Source organism: Alosa alosa, chromosome 8 (genome assembly GCF_017589495.1).
Source record: "Alosa alosa isolate M-15738 ecotype Scorff River chromosome 8, AALO_Geno_1.1, whole genome shotgun sequence".
Taxonomy (NCBI): domain Eukaryota; kingdom Metazoa; phylum Chordata; class Actinopteri; order Clupeiformes; family Clupeidae; genus Alosa; species Alosa alosa.
In genome coordinates, this window is record NC_063196.1 from 11,038,498 (window position 1) to 11,060,041 (window position 21,544).

Sequence of the window (21,544 nt, forward strand, 5' to 3'; positions counted from 1 at the left end):
GGGGGAGGGGCATGAGGGTTGTAAACATTCAAAATTTTGGCTAAGTCCCCTCAATTTGTCAGACTTGCCTACTGCTTTGGGTCTGGATTTCCAGGCTACTATTATTTCAACTGCTTAAATAACCGAGTGAAAGTCATTGCACCGGAGGTCGAGGTAAATTGCTTCGGCCCGAGGACAGCGGGTGAATCTCCATCAGCGCTTTAGTGAAAATGCAACACTACCCTGTAATCTTAATGACACACACACACACACACACACACAAACACACACACACACACACAAGGCACACATATGCACTCTGGCTGTTGACCACAAAGGACTCCATCATGTTGATAAAAAAGGGAAAGAGGGACAACTGCTAGAGCGTTAGACTTACTGAGGCGTATCGGCCTTTGATGTCAGTTTAAACTTCAGTGCACAGACACCGCAGACTTGCACACTTTCTCACTCCTCACATCTCTCACACTCCATCTCTCTCTCTTACTCACACACACACACCTTATTTAATTGTCTGTATGTTCTGCACACACACACACACACACACACTCACACACATATACACACACATACCACCTAACCTCGTTATATTTTTGTTATTATTTTGTCTGTTTCCCCCTTTCTACACAGACAACACAACACACACACACACACACACACACACACACACACACACACACACACACACACACACACAAATACAAATGCATCAGTCAACATGCCTAGTCTGTAGACACACAAGAGCACAGACTCAGACACAGACACACACTGGTCATCCTGCTTGGCAAACACAGAAACACAATTAGACACACACAAACCGACACACGCACGCACACACACACATTTCACCCAGGATGGGAATTTGATTTCCCTCTGGGTCCTGCAGATATGCTCCCTTATCATACATCTGAGGCACAGCAATGGCCCTGGTATTGGTGGCTCTGGAAAAAGCAAACAATTAGGTGTTTTCATCACAATATCTCTGGCTGACATGGTCAAAACTGCACAAAATTGAAAGTGTAGGATCATTATGACACCCTCCGAATGCATGCCAAGTTTTGTGAACTTTCGTTCATGGGGGGTCTTACAATAAAATAATTTATGTGTACATTTAGTGACCGTACACCAACAAGGATTCCCGGGACACTGAAAGACCGGGGTACAAGAAACTTGGTGGGCATGTAACCCCACATGGATAGCATGGAACCATCGTTTTTCGTTTTGATCTGTAGCCCCCCCGCTGTACTGGACCCTCCGAAAGGAGGATAGGGCAGACACAGATTTCTGTGAATATCTTGAGAACCATAGGGCCTAGGATGACCAATTTTTTTCGTATGTTTGCCTCCAGGGGTCATGTTAAGGGGTCATTCCATGTGCACACATGTGCATAAACAGACACACACGCACACACATACATTCACAGTAATCATACGTATGACACATACTCACACAGTAGACATATGTACGCATGCATGCACAACACACACATACGCACACACACACACACACACACACACACACACACACACACACCCACACACATAAACATTAAACGTGTACACGCACACAATTCAAGAATTTCTCAGAATTATGAACAGGCAAGATGGGGGTGGGGTTGTATAAAATTAATTTTACATGTGAAATCTATGAACTAATCATGTTTTGGTACTTGTTGTCTAGCAGATACCAGTGAGAATTGAGTGTGGATAATGCAATTTAGTGAGACAGTTAGAATCATATAGGCCTTTCAGCATGATTTATTTTTGTGGAAAAAATGTGCTGGACTGGGCGGCGGTCATATTTTGTACCGCTCTGCGGTACATCTAGTTATTATTTTAAAACGTGCACACTGGACTAACAGCTCTATGATCGGCATAAGAATGTTGCTGAATTTGATGAAAATTGTTGCTGAATTTGGTGCTGTTATTGGGGATTAGCATTGATGAAAAGACATGTTATACAAGGGTATTCAATTGTAGCTAAATCCTTTGTTCTTTGAGTATTGATGATGTCACAGTGTCTCCTTGTGTTTCATAATCCCTTTCAGGGTCAGAGGTCATTGTTGGAGTAAACAAGTACCGTCTGGAGAAAGAGGAGACGGTGGAAGTGTTGGCAATCGATAACACCATTGTGCGCAACAAGCAAATTGACAAACTTAAAAAGGTCAGTTGCTTCGCTGGCTCAGTGCGAAAGATGTGTGTGTGTGTGTGTGTGTTTGGGGGTTCTTTCCAGAAGGTACAGGTGTAGGCTTTTCATTAATTTTTTCATTAAACTAGACGGCTTAACACAACCATAGGACATGCTAAATATGCTTGTCATGGGCTAATTGGTGCTCCTAATCTAGCCAGCATCAGCGAGGGAAAAACTAGGATGGCATTTTTAGAAAAGGTTTTTGAAATTCTCTCTCTTTTCGATGTGAGACTTTATTTGCTTCTCTCTCTTCCTCTCTTCATTTTAATTTCACACTGACTATTGTTGACTTTTCTTCACTAATACTATATACCAGTGGTCCCCAAACTTTTTTCTTCCGAGGGCCAGCTTACTATGCCTGGCTGTAAGAGAGGGCCAGAGACTTGGAGTATATCAGTAACCATAAATAGCTTAGTGCTGTGAACAACAGCAGTCTACCTTAGTTGAATATTCCATTACATTTAATCTATAGGCTATTGCAATTTAATACCATTGTTAGCTGTGTTTATATTGCCATCATGCCATATCAGTGTAAAATGTAACTCAAATTAAATAATACTAATAAAAAGACTTTTGCATTCCCAAAAGTATTAGCAGGTAGTCCCAAAAGTATATTTCATTAAAAATGTGTGAACTCTGAACTCTGAATATGTAAAGTTCTCAAACTATGAGAATTTTATGAAGTGCTGAAGTGGTCTGAAATGACCACCATTCTAACTTTCACTCACCTGAACTTGTGAACATTGTAGGAACATTTCAACAAATAAAAATAATTATCCCAGAAAGTCCCAGAAATATGACTAGAATATAAGTTAGTTAGTTAGTTATTAACAATTCATTTATAAACTTTTAGAATACTTTAAGCACTGATGTAGTCAGCATAGGCCTCTTACATTGTTTGCAGATAGGCCTACATTTCATTCCGTTTTTGATGGCAAACGCGAAACAGTGTCAAAACAACCACCAGTGGACAAAAAGAGTATTACATGTGTACTGTTAAGACTCGCCATAGAGAATGAATGGGGGAAATTGCGGAGGTAAGAGTTTGACGATGTCGTACTCCCGTGCGGGCCGGTTGCTATATACCATGGACATGTTTTGGGGGGCCACCCAAAATGAGGTCGCGGGCTGTAGTTTGGGGACCACTGCTATATACTGATCTGGGGTTTGTTATAGTGCATTTGAAATCTGCCTTTCAAGCTCAGTCAATTTCCTTAATGGATTTATTGGAACTCTGTCAGCTTGTTCTGTGTAGAATCTCTGTTTAAAGTTAGTATGAATTCCTTGATGATTTTACAGTATATTAATTCCATGATGTTACATTTCAATATCCATTTTTAAAGATATGAGTTGCGATCAATCACAGGAGAGTTCAATTTCACAGCTCTAAATATCAAAATCATCCAACACCCCACAAAGTGTGCAATACCCCCCCACCCCCCACCCCCCCTTCCAGAAATGACCTAGGCTTCTTTGAGCAATTTATTTACTGTAGGACCATTCAAGCAATCTACTTTAACTTGACCGTGTGTGCCTCTGCCTTTAGTGCTTTATATTTAGAGAGTGCAATGCCCTCACTGAGGGGAACTTCTTTCAGTCTGTGTTGTCTGTGTCTGGTTTCTCAAGGCTCTGTGTGTTATCTGGGCATTAACTTATGTTACTTAAAATAACAATAATAAAAAAACATGTTCTATACAACATTCCCCACCCCCCTAAGCAATCTATGCAGTCATGATTGGATATCATACAACTACCGCCACACACACACACACACACACCCTACCCTGATCTTATCTGGACTGGATTCGCCAACCCACGTAGCCTAGGAGATGGCTTTAATCTTCAGAAAGAGACATGTATCTCCTTTTTTGCAGGCTATGTAACATTTTCAGCATGGTTGAAATGTTGTTATAGTTGAAATATAGTTGAATTTGGTCAGCATCTTCAGTAGACTTGATGTTGTTATTTATCTGTGCGTCTGTGTGTGATCTAGGGACCTAATTTGAATGGTGGGCTAAGTACAAAGTCTTGAGTCTAACTAAAATCAATTTAAGAACTAAGCAAAATCAGTTTGTTAATTTAACACCGTGAGTAAGACCTTTACACCCAAATATTGTCGAGTCTGCTCAGTGCCCCCACATGAAACATGATCGAGATCCGCTCCTCTCCCCCACCACCGCAAACCCACACAGACAGACGCACCTCTTGTTCCCAGGGCTACCCAGCACACAGTGCCTGCTTTATCCCAAGCAGGCTCTGACCAGGTTCAACACAGGTTAGAGACTGCGCTCTGGGCTTGAAACACAGAGGTTGAGCTTGGAAATAGGCTGGGTAACTTTGCAAGGCATTGTTTCCTTTACAAGGGTGTTTGGATTTCTCTCACAACAGCAGAAGGCAAAAGGTCTTTACTCTTGTGTGAGCTGATGCAGACATTGGTGTCATGAGGTGGACCTCGCTTACTGACCGCAGGGCACCGCTGGGGCCAAGCGAGGTGGATTTTCTTCCTTCCCCGCCGCCTCGGTGTGTGTGTGTGTGTGTGTGTGTGTGTGTGTGTGTGTGTGTGTGTGTGTGTGTGTGTGTTGTGTGTGTGTGTGTGTGTTGTTGAGATGCACTGAATTATTATTTTGAAAACTTGACTTTTTCCATTCACCCTAGGTTTAGCCAATGTGTTTATGTTCAATGGAGATGGTGCATGGTAAAAAAGAAAATGTTTATGAACTAGAAGCCTATCACCAGGAAGATCCATCCAGCATTTTAGTACAAGAAGGCTGAACAGATTTAGCCGTGGGTTTGCTACCTATGACACAACACATTATTGCATTGCACGGTCACTCAAGGTTAAAGGCAGCTGCTAAAAGAAAATAAACATAATACAGTGTTTTAGACTTAACATTGTAGTTCAGCTAATAAGGTAGTGGGGTAATAGCACTAAAGTCAATGCCTCAATTCATTGAGTGGACAAAAGGCATCACTGCAATGTAAGTAACGTAGTGTCTTTTGGATTAGTGTCTTTTGGTAAAAGCATCTGTTGACATGAATAATATGATGAAAGAATGAGTGAATTAAATGTTCTATTTCCTTTTCAATTGTCATAAAGTCCATTGAATTAAATTGAATAAATGTGAATACCTTGGTGAAGAATAAGACATTTGCATCATTTAAATATGCATCCAGAGAAGGGGTTCCTTCCAGTGTTGCCTTTGGCTGCCATTGATGTGAAAGCTTTGAGCAATGCTATGGCAACAACCCTCATTTCCTGTTCGATGAAAGCTTGTGGGTTGCTGCCTGCGCGGCCATTTATTGCCTCTGCCCTTGTCCTTTTTGCACGATCCTGCTCTTGCCTGAACTTCTGCCCCGAACCTGAGTCAGGGATTTGCTGAAGTTTTCGCAACGTTATTAGTTTGAATGTGTGGTGTGATCCGAAAACCCTGTTAAAGCATGAAGGTATGATGGTCACCCTATTTTATGAGATGCTCTCCCCCTGTCCATTTCAGTACTGACAGTAAAAAATATGAAGGTTTCAGTCCTTGACTAAATGTTTGATCTGCTGGATCATATAAGATTGAACGCAGTAATCCATTTAAAAAGCCTCATCTGGTCAAGTGGCTATTTTAGGATATTATTCAGTTCTGCCTGTTTTGCTTTTGATGTACAGTGAGGGAAAAGCACCTACTTCTGTTGTGCACCCTATTCCACTGACTTTCTGATGAGCGTCTGTATTTTTTGCGCCAGTAGCCAGTTGGGCGAGTCCTCCTTGTTACCCACAATTCTCCACTTGAACCCCACAAGACCCCTTTTTATAGTAGGTAGGGTCAGTGAGCACCCCCGCTCATCAGGGCTCAACATTAACTTTTAAAAGTGGTTGCCGGCTTGGCAACCAGGCATGAGGTTTTGGTTGGCAAAGCCACCATATATTTGCCATCATTAATGGCCTGCTATTTGTTTGCATACTGAAATAATGATGACACTAATTAGTCTTTAGACACACATTTGAATTTATTTGACTTTTATTTCACATAGCCTAGGCCTATTTCATGACAGAAATAGAGGGAAAAGAGATAATACGTATAATATGTCCCTCACAATAGTATAGTACTAACTATATTGCAACTATTATAGTGAGATTTTTATAGTAGTTCTATGGTAGTGTATAGCCTAATGATGTGAGGTATTCTGTGAGGTTCTGTAACATCATATCCTTACCCTAAAGCAATAACTAAGAAGGCCCAACAGCGACTACACTTCCTGAGAATTCTCAGGAAAAACCACCTCGGACAGAAGCTGCTGGTGTCCTTCTACCGGTCTATCATTGAAAGCATACTCACCTTTTGCATCCCAGCTTGGTATGCGGGTTGCTCGGCAGCAGACAGGAAGGCTCTGCAGAGCAGAGGATCATAGGCACAGCCCAAAAGATCATAGGCTGCCCTCTGCCCTCCCTGGAAGAGCTCGCTGACTCCCGCTGCCTCAACAGGTCCAGATCCATTTTCAAGGACTCTGCCCACCCTGCCCACCACCTGTTCAACCTGCTTCCCTCCGGCAGGCGTTTCGGGTCTAAAAATGCACGCACCGCCAGACTAACCAACAGTTTCTTCCCCTGGGTCATACGTTCACTAAACCAAAAAAAGAACCCTCTGCAAACTGTGGCCACCCCTCAACCCCCCCAATCTTCCCCTCTCCTGCCATGATCAACCTCTAACACCTCTGGACAGTATTGCATTCTGTGCACCTATGCACTAAGCACTTTTCTTGCTATTAGGCTGCGGCTATTTTACTCGTGTGCTGGAGGGTGTTCTGTCTGGGAGGGTGTGGAGGGTATTTTTGTGTGTAAATGTTGTGCTGCGTTTGGGGCTGGGTGGATGAGAGTGTGTATGAGAGTAAGAGAGAGGGCGGAGCATATAGGGGATGTTTTTCTGTATATTTACCTATTTATTTATGAACTATATATTGCTCTTTTAAAAAAAGCATGGTAGCACTGTACTTGACGGGTGAGTTCATAACACATTGATAGCAGCTGTCATAAACTGCACATTAAGCATTCATTAAGACAGAACGACGACAGAACGACGACAACTTGTCAAAATAAAAGTCCAACAATCACAATGAAACAGTTATGAATGCTTTATGTGCAGTTTATGACAGTTGCTATGAATGTGTTATGAACTCACCCGTCAAGTAAAGTGTTACCAAAAACACTGACCAAGAGTGGCAACTTGAATTTCGTTGTCGATACTCTGTATTTTATGCAATGACAAATAAAGCTTCTATCTATCTATCTATATAGTGTCCCAGCATACTAGGCTAATACTTCTACAGTAGCCTATGTCCCAAAATGCTACTGTAGAAGTAGACTATAGGAATAGTATTCCTATACAATTCCTATAATATTTTGTCTCAAAATACTAGAAGACTCCTATAGTTCTTTTTCATAAGATTCATACAATGTACACTACCAGTCAAAAGTTTGGAGACATTAGATATTTCCATTCCACTCTATTATAGAGAATTCCAGCACATAAGCACATATAGTAATGTAATCTGAAAACTGCTGCCCTGATTATAATAACAATGCAAATGATCTCAGCTGGTATTATGTCTATAATAAAATGGAATGGAAATTTCTAAGTTGTACAGTATGTGAGGCTGCAAAGAATTGCATGTTTGACGTCATTCATTTTCCAGATGGCACTGTCTCGCGACCTTAGCAAAGCTCTTTGAAGCTCTTTTATGCTGCTTCAATCACCAGTGTTTATTCAATCCTTACATCCTGAACGAAGTATTTCCCAAGACAAGAGAACTCATTTATTGCTGGGTACGTTGTGCACGGTTGTCAGTTTAATTTTCTGTCTCTATCGAAGATTTCGGAGTAGGCTATTTAGGCTCCCGTGCCTGCACAAAGCTTTTTCTTTGGAGCAGAAAAAGCGAGTGCTTGTCACTTTCATTTAATTTTGCACTTTAACGTTAGTGTTGCTTACAGATGAAGTCTGATTAGTTTTAATGCCAAATCGAAATAATTTGACATGTGAAAGTGAAGTAAAAAAAATGCATTTCTGTATCACAACCCTGCGCATGTGGGAAATACAACAATTATGTCTGAGAGTGGGAACGTAGTAAACAAATCAGAATGCAAATTTAAACATCAGCAATGCATAATATATGCTCAAATACCATCGATTTATTTATTGTAATAAAATTATATTGAAAGTACAAGAAAAAAGTGGGCTACAATATGTGGTTGCCACAGGGGCAGCCAGGGGTGATGAGCAGGTTGCCACTTGTCACAATTTGGTTGCCAACGGCAACTGTTAATGTTGAGCCATGCATGTGAGTTCTAATGCATCCATCTTGCTCTTTCATTTCCCATTACTCTCTCCATCACTCTTTATTCTCTCTCTCTCTCTCTAGAGTGAGTGAGAGAGAGCGAGACAGACATCATTACATGTAAGTGGTGCCTCTTTAAAGTGGGTACAGGTAGAAAAAGGTCGGAGGATAATGGCTCATCTATGAGGATGAGCTCCCATTGGGGCGTCTTGTACAGAGAGAGAGAGAGAGAGAGAGAGAGAATTCCCTGTGTAGCAAGTAAAGGATGGCATTCAGCCACACACACTTTCTTCTGATGAGCAAAACTAAAGAGGGTTAAGTGCATGGAAGACCTGTGATGGTGTATATAAATATAAATATATGGTCCCATACTGCGCCTAAGCTACCGCCCCTAGCGTTCATGTAAATGTTGCATCTCACGGACACGTGACATTCATTTTTGAGTACACAACTGGCACACCAAATGAACACAGGATATGTGTTGCTGCCATGATGTGCATACATACGCAATGCTAAAAGCCCGTTGGCTTCTCCCTGACTTCCATGCTACAAATGTAGTTCCCTTGCAAGCACCAGTCACGTGGAATCTTTTACTTATTACGTTGCTTAAGTTCCTCCAGTGAAATGTAGGTTAGTCCAAACTGAGATTGCTTTATGCTGTGCTGGCGGCTTTGTTCAGTAAATCTAAAACCTGACTGCCCTGCTCTTTTCAAACCAGATACTCCGTATTTTATCAAGTGATATTACCAAGTAGTTCACAAGTGCACACACACACACACACACACTTTTGGTGTATTTTCAGGTTGCTTGAAGCAGTAGCACAGAGAGAAGGGACAGAGTGTTTGGGAGGACAAGCATGCGTGGAACTGTGTAGTCTAGTGCAGGGATTGAAAGGGAGATTGGTGGGGTTTTTTCCAGGGCATGTGTAAACATGTAGTTAATATGGAAGGTACATTTTAATAAATGAATGCTTCAGATTTCACTCCGGGGTTTAATACTATGTGTTTGTATTGGCATTACATTTGCAAAGTATTTGTGTGTTTATGTGTGTACTTGTGAGCTCTTGGTGATAGTACTTGATAAAATAGTTGTCGCTGTGGTCAATGGTCAAAATGTCTTGAAATATTTCTTCCAAAAATATTGAGAGTGGCTGGTGACAAGGAAGTCCCCCCCCTCGCCCATTTTTCTCTTCTTTCGCAACAAAATATCTAGATACCTTGTGGAATTTGGGCTTATTTTGGCCCATTGGGTGATTCACACCAGTGTGAATGAGTGGACCATAGGTTTACTGAAGCAGTTAAGTTGAGGTCACAGACGGGGTAGCTGTCTGGCTCTGTTTAAGGAAAACATGAGGAAAACCTGTGGTTTTGGTGGCTGCTAATTCTGTGATGAGGTGGCAAGGTTCACAGTGTGATGAAACTCATTTTGTGTGAGCCATGTCTGTCTGGCCCACTGATCCCAGCAAAAGCTGGGTTACCTTTCAACTCGTTCACATATTTTAAGTAGATTCATGAAGGTTGAAGTAGAGCCATGAAATAACATAAAATTCTCATAATCAAGGGAGGGGAGTTGTGATCAAATACTTAAGGTTTTGATTAAATGGTATTCCCAATGAATGAATGAATGAATGAATGAATTAACATTGTAGATTGTGTAGATTCATGGGTTAAATGACTCAAATGAATCTCTATTAGGCCTTTGTCACAGACCAGTAGATTAGTATCTTTTTTGCGATCGTTAAATTAAAGGTGCAGTCAGGGATTCTACGCGGTTTCAAGTTCATAACATTTTTGTCCCATTCAACTATCATCTCACGACCGCTAGCTGCCCATTCCGTGAGTGCAATGTAAAAAAAAAACGGTCTCTGTAGGCACTGGACTTCTGTGTGACTGACAGAGCCTTATTGACTCCCTCGAGTCCTTGAGCGCCGTCACGTTGCCTTCTAATGACCCACCATGCCCACAGGCCATCCTGTGTGAGGCCATTACACTGCAGCTGTTTCTTGCTGTTTAAGTAGCCTCTAATCGAAACAGATGGCAAGGTGTAGTGTGTTCACACACATACACACATACCCGTATACCATCTAGTTTCTTATGTGTTTTGCTGTCTACTGATGTTCCGTCAATGGGTTGAGGCTGTGAGCCCCAACCAAGCTGATTTCGTCAACAGGGATTGAATTTAGTCTGGGTCGTAATTGAAATTAATTTCCTAATCTATTTCAGAAAGACATTAACACTCCTGTTGGAATGTATGTCCATCTTCATTCCAGGAAAAATAGCCAAAGCTAAGCTCTAGGTGCATTAGTATGCAACTGATGGCTTGTGTCCTTGTGTGCATTAGGTGAGAGAGACTCGTGATCCTGAGGCTGTGAAGAGATGCTTGACGGCCATCGAAGAGTGCTCTCGCACCAGGGAAGGCAACCTCTTGGCATTGGCCGTGGAGGCATCCCGGGCAAGGTTGGTATGAGTTCACCAGTGTCACAGAATAAGCTGGAGGACCTCAAGGTCTTAGGGTGGGTTATTAATGAGAGGTGCAGGAAGCAGAGGTCATAAGGTTTTACAAGGACTAGGTCATGAGAATTGATGGCCACATACTTTACTCAGTTAACTGCCACGGATACATCTCTCAGCATTATAAGTTCAATTCAGTCACAGTGTTTGAAATGATCTCTCTATGTCTATATTGTACATCTACAGCAAGGACTGGTAGTTTGTTTAATCTAGTCTTCTCTGCCCTTTCATAACCGTTTAGTCATCTGTCTAAATAGCTGCCTACCTTTTTAATAGTTGCCGGTAATCCAATGAGCTATAATTTGCTGTAGTATAAAATAAACAAAACATTTGTTTAGATAATTTAGGTGAAGTGTCCTGAGACCATTTCATTTGTTATATATATACCAACCGGAACGTTTTCAGACCCTTTCAAGTTTTCCACATTTTTTTATGTTTCAGACTCATCTTAAAATGGATTCAATTATTTTTTTTTTTCTCATTAACCCATTTACTCCTAAAATGCCTGCTAAAAACGCCTATAGAATCCTATGGCATTCTAGAGTAAATAACCTTATTTCCTGAGGGTTTTCTGAAAACATACTAAAAATTGTCAACGTCTACCAAAATTTAATATCTAAGCCTCTGTAGCACCTAGAAACATGAAATAAAAAGCATGCTGCGCTACGCAGCATCCAGCCGGAGATTCAATGTTGCGCTATGCAGCATCAGGCGGGAGATAGAATGTTGCGTCTTGCAGCATCCAGTGCGAATGGGTTAATCTACACACAATACTCCAACACTCCACAAAAAAGCAGGTTTTTGGAGTTTTTTGTAAATTTATAAAAAAAAATAAAAGACTGAAATGTTTCATTTACATAAGTATGACCCTTTGTTATGACTCTTGCAATTGAGCTCTGGTGCCTCCTACTTCTATCAATGGTCCTTGAGATGCTTCTACAACTTGATTGGACTCCACCTATGAATTCACTGAAATTTATTAGGAGAGGCAAACATCCCTTTATATATGGCCTCACAGTTGATGGTGTATGTGAGAGTGAAGGGTCGAGAGAATTGTCCGTAGTCTGTAGACCTGCGAGACAGGGTTGTGTGAAGACACAGATCTGGTGAAGGATACAAGAACATTTCTGCAGCATTATAAGTGCCCAAAAGCACGGTAGCCTCCATCATTCTCAAATGGAAAAGTGTGGAACAACCAACAGTCTTCCTAGATCTGGCCGCTCAGCCAAACTGAGTAATCCGAAACAGATGGCCTTGGTCAGACAGGTAACCAAGGACCCAATGGTCACTATGAATGACATCCAGAGTTCCTTTGAGAGGATGAGAGAAGCGTAAAGAAGGACAAAAAACAAACACCTGCTTTTTGGTGGAGTGTTGGAGTATTGTGTGCAGATTGATGAGAAAAAAAATGAATGGAATCCCTTTTAAGATGAGTCTGAAAAATAACAAAATGTGGAAAACTTTTCTAAAAACTTTCTAAAAACTTTCCAGTTGCATTGTACTGTATATATATTGACTGCAAGGTTGCTGTGCATTCCATAGATGCTCTGTGGGTGAGATCACTGATGCCATGAAGACCGTGTTCGGAGAGCACAAGGCAAGCACGCGCATGGTGAGCGGCGCTTACCGCAGTGAGTTCGGCGAGTTGGAGGAAATTTCCCTGGCCCACAAACGGTAAGAGAACACTTTGTTGCTGACCTTGGGAAAGAAAACTGGCAAACATTGAGTTCACCACCGTGATATTTATTATTTATGTCATGGCTTGGCTGAATCTCCTGTTGTAAAACATTCTTTAGTTTACATTTGACTGCTTCACCACCTCAAACATCCATCACATTCTCCACATTCATAGTTGTCCACGTCACCACCCTTAATAGCTTGGACTGACTCCACAGCTTCAGTCGTCATAGGATTGCTTTACTGTTCAACTTACACAACTTGCTGCTGTGGGATCTGTAGTCTTAGTCATTGTGTGTTTAAACTATACAGCTTACAACTTCTCCTTCTCCAAAATGTAGCTTATATTTGGAGTGCTTTTTAACCCCCATTCCAACAAGCTTCTTGTAATGGTTACTAGCAATGGGTTCGTTAGGTCTTGTTGTTTTATAGAATATCAGCACATTCACTCAAGGTTAAAAGTGTGTCAACAATTTCATAGGCCAGCATTTTAACAACACTAGTATAATGTGACATCCTTTATTCGTAAAACTGTGGTAGGCATGCATGTAAGTGCTATTGATGGAATGCCATACTGAGCCCTGGCCCTTAAATGGTAAGAGGATAAAGGGATAAATACAGGTGAAATGGCATTCAGAAGGCTAATCAGAAGGATCAGCAAGGATTTTTTTCTTGTTTTCGAGAAATATCCAATGTTTTCCTACCTTTCACGCTTTTCAGCAGCAGAGAGATCCTTTTTCTTTCCCATATTGCTTGAAACCTGTGGCATGCTTAATAATGTGCAACATCCTTCTTAAGTAGTTTTCTTTTGATTGGGCTCACCTGGCAAACTAATTATCACAAGTGTCTGAGATTGATTTCAATGATCCAAAGAGCCCTGAGACACAATACCATCCATGAGTTTAATTGAAAAACAAAAAAATAAATGTTTATGACACTTAAATCCAGTTTGCATAATAATGTGAGAGTGAGTGGAGTGAGTGGAGTGAGTGGAGTGAGTGGAGTGAGTGAGTGAGTGGTTCAAGGACAGTGCATTTGTAAGGTGCTGAAAGGAAACATGACAAAAACAGGTGAGTGGAAGAGAGCAGCGACCCTAAGAGCGGAAACCATTGTGTCATCATGAGTGGCTTGTTGCCAAGTCAACAAAGAAAACAAAGAAAGCAAGGTGCTTATGCAAGTGTGGTCCTTTTTTGTAGATGTTTTTGTGTGGCTTGGTAATTAAATATTATACGGCTCTTCAGTATGCTGCAGAAAGCTCAATTAGCATCAGTAAGCCTTCTCAACGTTGGGAGGTTACATAAATCTGACCAATGGCAATAGTAGAGGGAGGTTACATAAAAATGACCAATGGCAATAGTAAATTCATGTACTGTGTGGTACTTCTGAGAGTTCAAAATATACAGATGAATGCATGAATGGAATTACTCATACTATTACTTTACTAGGAAATTACACAATGAATTTCACAAACATTTGTTGAACAGCTTGTCCATAGGATATTTAATTATCTACTCTATTCGAGTCAGGTTCCAGGAATGTTAATTTTAGACTTTGGCTGTTAAGAAAAACACTTTTGCGTTTAATGTAGAGATTATGTACATAGCCAGCTAAACATTTGCAGCACAGCTCAGTAAAACTACACAAACATACCGTTTGGCAATGAATCAAGCAGTTTGCCTGAGTCTAGGCAAGCGGTGACTGAGTCTAGATGTTTATTTTGGGCATCTGGAGTGGACACATACAGTACGCAATACACATAGATCTGATGTTTCCATAATAACTAATGTATGATCAAATTTTTCCATTTATTTTGGCATGAGAATTTAAGTGTCTTGCGGTTTATCATGCTTATTGTGTAGCAAAACTTTTAAGCCAACCAGGGCATGCTTGAAAGACTCGTTTTGCATCCTATCCATGCCACAAAGAGCCTGTTTTGATTACCAAGGCAAAGGTGGATTGAAAGTAAAGTCCAGAGAGGTTTGCGCTTATGCAAGACTGAAGGTCGGCTGTGGAACGAGATTGAAGAATACATGCGCTGAGAAAGAGTATGCGATGGTGATGATGGACACCAAAGAACAGAGATTGGAACTAGATGTCTGCGAGAGATTGGCACTAGATGTCTCCGCTGTCCCTGTCCCCTGTCCCTGCAAAACTGTGTACAATTTTGTTCCACCCTCACCTGTAGTTTTGTCCTGCTCGCCAAAAAACTAAAACATAACTAAAACAAAACAGCCAAAGCACCTAAGAGTCAGCAGGGTGTGACAGAAATCAAAAGTTGATAAAACGTTGGCTAATGAAGGCCAATGAAAACCAGATGGGCCTAACAGTGAGGTAAATATGTTGAGGAATCTCCTCGAATTGTGTGCTCACATACCCAGAATTAGCATTGTTTACAGACCTAGTAAGACAGTTAATCCCAAATTGCTCCATGGGGACTGTCCCGGTAATTAGCTCAACTCCCTGTGGATAAGGGCATCTGTGGATAAGGGCATTAGATTTGCATCATTAAATCTGCACATTATTTTTCAGTATTACACCTGCCTGTTCTTGTGCGCTGCATTAAATTCTGAAACCTTGAGCCTTGAGCCAAGGACTGTTTGCAGGATTTGCCGTGAAAGGTGGCATGAGTGCATGTGTGCTGCTGACAGCTCAAGATCAGAGATGGGGACAGCTAGATGAAAAAGAATTAATGCAGAATTATGTAAAGCAGTATTATGTATCGCCATGTTCCTGCCCACCAAAAGCCCGTAGGTAGAGGCCGACACAGGACACAGACACTCCTGCCTACTCCGGTGAACATGTGCTCTTAAAACATAGAACCTTGTGCCTGCCCCTGAACATGAATATACGTGATGATGGGGTCAACAGCTAAAGAACAGCGATGGGGATGGAGATATTAAGATAACGCCGAATCCAGTCCTTTCCACCCTCTTCCTGTTCTTCCTTAACGTGTGTAATTAAACTGTATTACTTATAAGTATTAATTATATGAAACGCCATTCATATTAGCTCATATTAGTTCTCTCATACAGAAAAAATGGGCCATGTTCAAGGGATGATTGCTCATCACGACAGGCTTCTTTTCTTGGGTGTAAAGATTTACTGTAAGGTATGCCTGGATTGTCCTTTTATAGTGTGGTGAATTATCTGTCTTATCTGCCTCTCAGTCAGGGACTCATAGTATTTTCATGTAGCTCCTTGTTTTCCACCCTCCAGTAACTCAACGGGTAGAAGAACGTACTAATAGCGCCAAGGTTAGATGTTCAAAGCCAAGGTAGATGACATGCTGATTTAGCAAAAAAAGCCTCAAGAGGCCGTGGTCTACAGTAAAATGCTAGGGGGCATTGTTAGGCACGGCATGAAGCAGAGTTTGGTGTAGTGATACTCATGGAGTGAGATACACAGGTGTTTGATTGCAGATTATCTGTTTACTAAGAAAAGGCACAGTATATCTGTACTTAATTGAAAGTCTCTTTGGGTGAAAGTGACAAATGAATGAATGAATTAAATTAAGTAAATTAATTTATGTAAATGTAAATTGTCACTTCAATGTTGAGTTGGTGACAGTGCTTTTCATATGTGTAGAGATTTGAACTGAAGACTACTAGTAACTGAAGTTTTTATCATTTATTTTAACTAGTACTGAATACTGTACTGCATTTTTACATCAATCTGTGCATTGAGTGGTCGTGAGTGATTTTGTTTGTTTGTTTGTTTGTTTGTTTTCTATGGGTTTCGTTTGTTCTTATGCTATTGTGGTGCCTGCTCCTCAGGGTGGTGCAGTTCAAAAGTCATGAGGGCAGAAACCCGCGTCTCCTGGTGGCCAAGATGGGGCAAGACGGCCATGACCGGGGGGCAAAGGTCATTGCCACAGGATTCGCTGATCTGGGCTTCGACGTTGACATTGGACCACTCTTCCAGGTGAACAGTTGAGCAAGGAATGAAAGCATTTAAATATCAACCTACCAAGTTTATCTAATATAACCTACGACCAGGGGTGAAGTGGTAAAATAAGAGGTGGATAAACTATGAATTCTGTGATCAAGGTAAGGTGGACTGTGCCATGACATGTGGTATCAGAGTTTTGGTAACACTTTACTTGACGGGTGAGTTCATAACACATTCATAGCAGCTGTCATAAACTGCACATAAAGCATTCATGACTTTCATGAGACATGACTCAACATTCATACCAAACCTTTCATGAATGTGGAAGACAGAATGACAACAACTTGTCAAAATAAAAGTCCAACAATCGCAAAGGCGCATTGTCATTTTTCTCTCCAGCCTTTGTAAATATTTCATAAATATATCTTATGAAGTCTTCATGGAATGTCACTTTACTATACAAGTTGTGAAGTATTAAGTAATCACTGAGTTTAACACTGGGAGGTAAACTAGCCTACATTCAGCTGACCATTATTTGTGTAACCTGGAAGGTTGGACATTCCCAGTAGCAAAAAGATGAGAAATCATCTGCAAAGGTTACATCATAAAACAAATACATTTTATGAAACAAAAAAATTATTTGCTTGACCATGTTCTGTCTTTTGGCACCGGAGTAGCCCATTGACTCAGATGTGATGTGATCAGGTAAGAGGTTTGGAACAAAAATGGCAATGCTGCTTTGCGATTGTTGGACTTTTATTTTCACAAGTTGTCGTTGTTCCGTCTTCCACATTCATGAAAGGTTTGGAATGAATGTTGAGTCATGTCTCATGAAACAGTCATGAATGCTTTATGTGCAGTTTATGACAGCTGCTATGAATGTGTTATGAACTCACCCGTCAAGTAAAGTGTTACCAGAGTTTTTAAAAAGGCATTCAGAACATTTTTGATGATGGTGGAGGTTATTGTGTTTATTGGAGTGTGATTTTTGAATGCTAAAAGTTGCAATTGGTGAATAAACTCTTTTGGGAGGTGGATAAACTCTAAAAAGAGGTGGATAAACTCTATTTCTGAAATGTCAGAGGTGGATAAACTGCTTTTACTTGCGTTTAGCCTCCACTACATCCCTGCCTACGACTGTTTTTGAAAACCTGTGTCGATTGTTGTTGTTGTTATGGACACATTCAATTCTCTTATTTCACAAGGGCATCTTAGAATTTCTGTAAAGGTTTTGGGTGACGTAAGTGTCTCACAAAATGTCTCATCGATGTTTCTGTGGATGTTTTTTTTTTCTTTGTGAGCACAACTGTAGGGATTTGGAGTGTGAAGCCTAGTTTATGCTTCCTTTTCATACGTAAATAGATGTTCATACATTGATTCATTTAATATATATTGAAGTTGACAAAAGGACAGACAGAATCAATGCAGAGTACGGACGCATGGTCCTTCTGTATCCTCTCTGTTACTCTCCAAGTATTCTTTAGAATGTTGATTCTACAACATTCCATACATCACACGTTATGTCAGTACCTGCTAAAGATTCAATTATGCTGAGCATTACCGTTTTCATTTACATTGGGTCCTACATTAACTTTAAACACATATTCCTGGAGGTCTGACTGATTCCAGGAATTCAGACATGGTTTAATGGGGTGACATTTAAAAAAAAAATATTATCATTTTTTTATTCCATCTTTCTATGTATCTTTCCTGTTCAGGTCATCTTTTCCTCTAAGCTCATTATTTGCTTCAGTGGACCAAATGAGTCATCCAGTTCTTTTCAAAAGATGTCCTAATTTTTCTGTCACTAAAAGAATGATTTTCTTTTCTAAACCTTTCTTTTGTACTTTGTCTGTCACAAGGCTAATCTTCTGAGGTCAAGCCTGCAATCCCAGCAAGCCTGCAACCCCCCACACACACACACACACACACACACACACACACACACACACACACACACACACACACACACAACCAGGGAGATAAAGCTGGTAGCTGTTCGCTGTCAGCACACCATGAGACCAGATGAATCCAAAAAGTCCTCCCATAGTTGTGCAGATTAAAATGTATATGGATGGGCTAAGCTTCACCCCGATGTTTACAAAATACGGCTCACGCTCTAATGATTTCTCCTTCATGCTACCCAGCAGAGCACAACACAGACAGAGACAAATGGCCCGAACAAGTGATTTGTTCAGGGACAGACAGACAGACAGACAGACATACACTTATATGGCATGGGGTGGGCTTTATATCATGACAGACTGAGGAGCATATTTAGCGCTGTTCAATATAACCAATGGCTGTGCTGATGGCAGCCATGTTAAACAACATGGATGTGCATTTTCTTTGGAATTGAGTAAACAACTGCATTTAAAACCTTCGTTTATAAGAAGGATGTGTTTGCTATGCTTCCAAAAAGATTTGGTTAGAGTGAAATGTACCAATTTAATTTCACTGCCAATTGTTCCCTTGGGGATCGGAAGCAGATAAACAGTCCCCAGACTCATTTTCAATATGAAATGAGATTTGAGAAGCAGTGTGGTGTTAACCAGGCTAGTGTTTTTAGGTATGTGTTACCATAAAGGGTAGTATACCATGTTTAATTGTAGTATACCATACCATTCAATTTATACCAGTGTAGTATATATTGAATAGTGGGTTGTTTGTAGGCACATTTCATTTGAATAATTTTCCCTAAGGGAATGCAGATGAATCCCCACTGTGTGGGAATTCTAGTATCTAAAATAAGCTGGATCAGTCATAAACAGGAAGAAACAAGCCATAAGCAACATCAAACATGTCATTTCAGTTTGTTTACAGCTTGACGTCACTTGTGACCGCCAATCTCACCAATGTCCTCCTTCCTCCCTTCTCTCTCTCCCCCTCTGTCCTCTATTTATCCATATTTATCCTTCTCTTCGTCTCTCTCTCTGTCTCTTCCCTATCCAATTTCTTTGTCTTTGTCTCTCATTATGTTTTTCCTTGGATCTCTCTCCTACATTTCTCTCATCCCTGCCCTCCATCTCCCTCCCTCCTTCTATCTAATTCTCTCCCACCATCTTGCCCCCTTTCTCCCTCTCCCCCCCTTCCTATAACACCCTCTCCCTCCCCCTCCAACCTTTCTCTTCTACCCCCTACCTCTCTCTCCACTCTCCTCTCTCCACCCCTCTCTCATCTTCTCTCCTCGTCCTCTCCTGCTCACCTCATTTGTCCTCCTCCTGCCTGTTCTGTTCTGTGCTCTTGCCCGCTGATGGATGCTGGCCTGGGCCTGCCTGCGTGCGTGCACCGCTACCATGGCAACAGACGCCCCTGGAGGTGGCTCAGCAGGCGGTAGACGCGGACGTGCACTGCGTCGGAGTAAGCACGCTGGCGGCCGGCCACAAGACGCTGGTCCCCGAGCTCATCAAGGAGCTGAGGAACATGGGCCGTCCTGACATCATGGTCATCTGCGGCGGAGTCATCCCACCCCAGGTGCCCCTCCCTCACCCAAAGACACAAACACACACACAAGTTTATTTATATATTGCATTTCATACACGGGTAATTCAACAAAATCAAAGAATACCAGTAATAGTAAATAAAAGCAGAAAAGGGCAAGAGTTGAACAATAGCTTTAAAAATAATAGACTATAGAATAATTAAAAGATATTAAGATACAGAGTGCATCTGATTACACACATTCACTTACAGACACTCACACTCACAGGTCTTCCTAGTTAAGTTTACTTCAATCGCACATGCACATATTTGTACCAGTCCCACCCCCCACCCCCGTGCGTGTTGTGGAGTTAGTCGTCCATAGGGTAGGCTAAGTAAACAATACGTTTGCAAAGTTAACTTTGACAAGGCTGGCGGCTAGCATTATTATAATCAAAAAGTCCTTTGCATAGAGGTGATACTTCAGACTTGATGCTCCTGTCAACAGGAGTGGTCTGGGCGTTTTTTTAAACGTAGGCTAAATGTTCCATTTACTAGCCCAAGCAGTGCTGTCTCGTCTGCCTCCTTCAGTCACTATAGCCAGACTGCACTGGGTCAAATGTCACTAGCCCGCCCAAACATTTTAAGATGGAAAACATGTTCTCAGTATGACTGGACCATTACAAGTTTGTACTGTATGCCCATTGGTTTTACATAAGGCCCTTGCTTAGGGGCAGCCGTGGCCTACTGGTTAGCACTTCGGACCTGTAACCGGAGGGTTGGCGATTCGAACCCCGACCAGAAGGCACAGCTGAAGTGCCCTTGAGCAAGGCACCTAACCCCTCACTGCTCCCCGAGCGCCGCTGTTGATGCAGGCAGCTCACTGCGCTGGGATTAGTGTGTGCTTCACCTCACAGTGTGTACACTGTGTGCTGTGTGTCTTTCACTAATTCACGGATTGGGATAAATGCAGAGACCAAATTTCCCTCACGGGATCAAAAGCGTGTATATATACTTCCCAATCAGTATTTTGTCTGCGAATGCAGTACGTTATTATTGTTGTGCTAATATTTGAGGTCTCCGCAACAAATGGAGCACATGAAGATATATTTAGGATAACACAAAGTGTGCTTGCATTTTCATAATTCTAGAATGGTATGTGGGTTAGCTAGGAGGAACACGAAAATCTATGTGGGAATAGCAGTCATTTAGTGTACCATATTTCATTCATAGATAAAATACACTTACTTAGTTGCACTGTATACCAGTGTTCTTTACCATTGTTGAGGTAAAACAATGATTTTCTTCTAAACAATTATCTATTTTTCTGATGCCGCTTTTTGCCTATTAGCCTATTAGTGAAACTTTTACTGAAAATCGTAACCTTCTCTTGTTTTATCCTTAATATGTTCCTGCTCATGAATATTTTCAACATAGTGAATTTTAAGTAAAGAATAATGATTGATACCAAATGGGTACAAAAACATGTTTATAACACTCTCTATGTCCCTCTTTTTGCAAATCTAGGACCTTATGGAAAATTA

The 21,544-nt window shown here is 41.2% G+C and overlaps 1 protein-coding gene across 2 annotated transcripts in view; it reads left to right on the forward strand.

The window, feature by feature from the left end:
* The window catches only part of mmut (methylmalonyl CoA mutase), a 36,883-nt gene that overhangs the window by 12,204 nt on the left and 3,135 nt on the right, over positions 1-21,544 (forward strand). For both annotated transcript variants that reach the window (XM_048250013.1, XM_048250014.1), the window contains exons 8-12: positions 2,045-2,160; positions 10,846-10,961; positions 12,558-12,689; positions 16,466-16,613; positions 19,887-20,054. In XM_048250013.1, the coding sequence (XP_048105970.1) occupies positions 2,045-2,160; positions 10,846-10,961; positions 12,558-12,689; positions 16,466-16,613; positions 19,887-20,054 (680 nt within the window). The remainder of the gene's footprint in view (positions 1-2,044; positions 2,161-10,845; positions 10,962-12,557; positions 12,690-16,465; positions 16,614-19,886; positions 20,055-21,544) is intronic.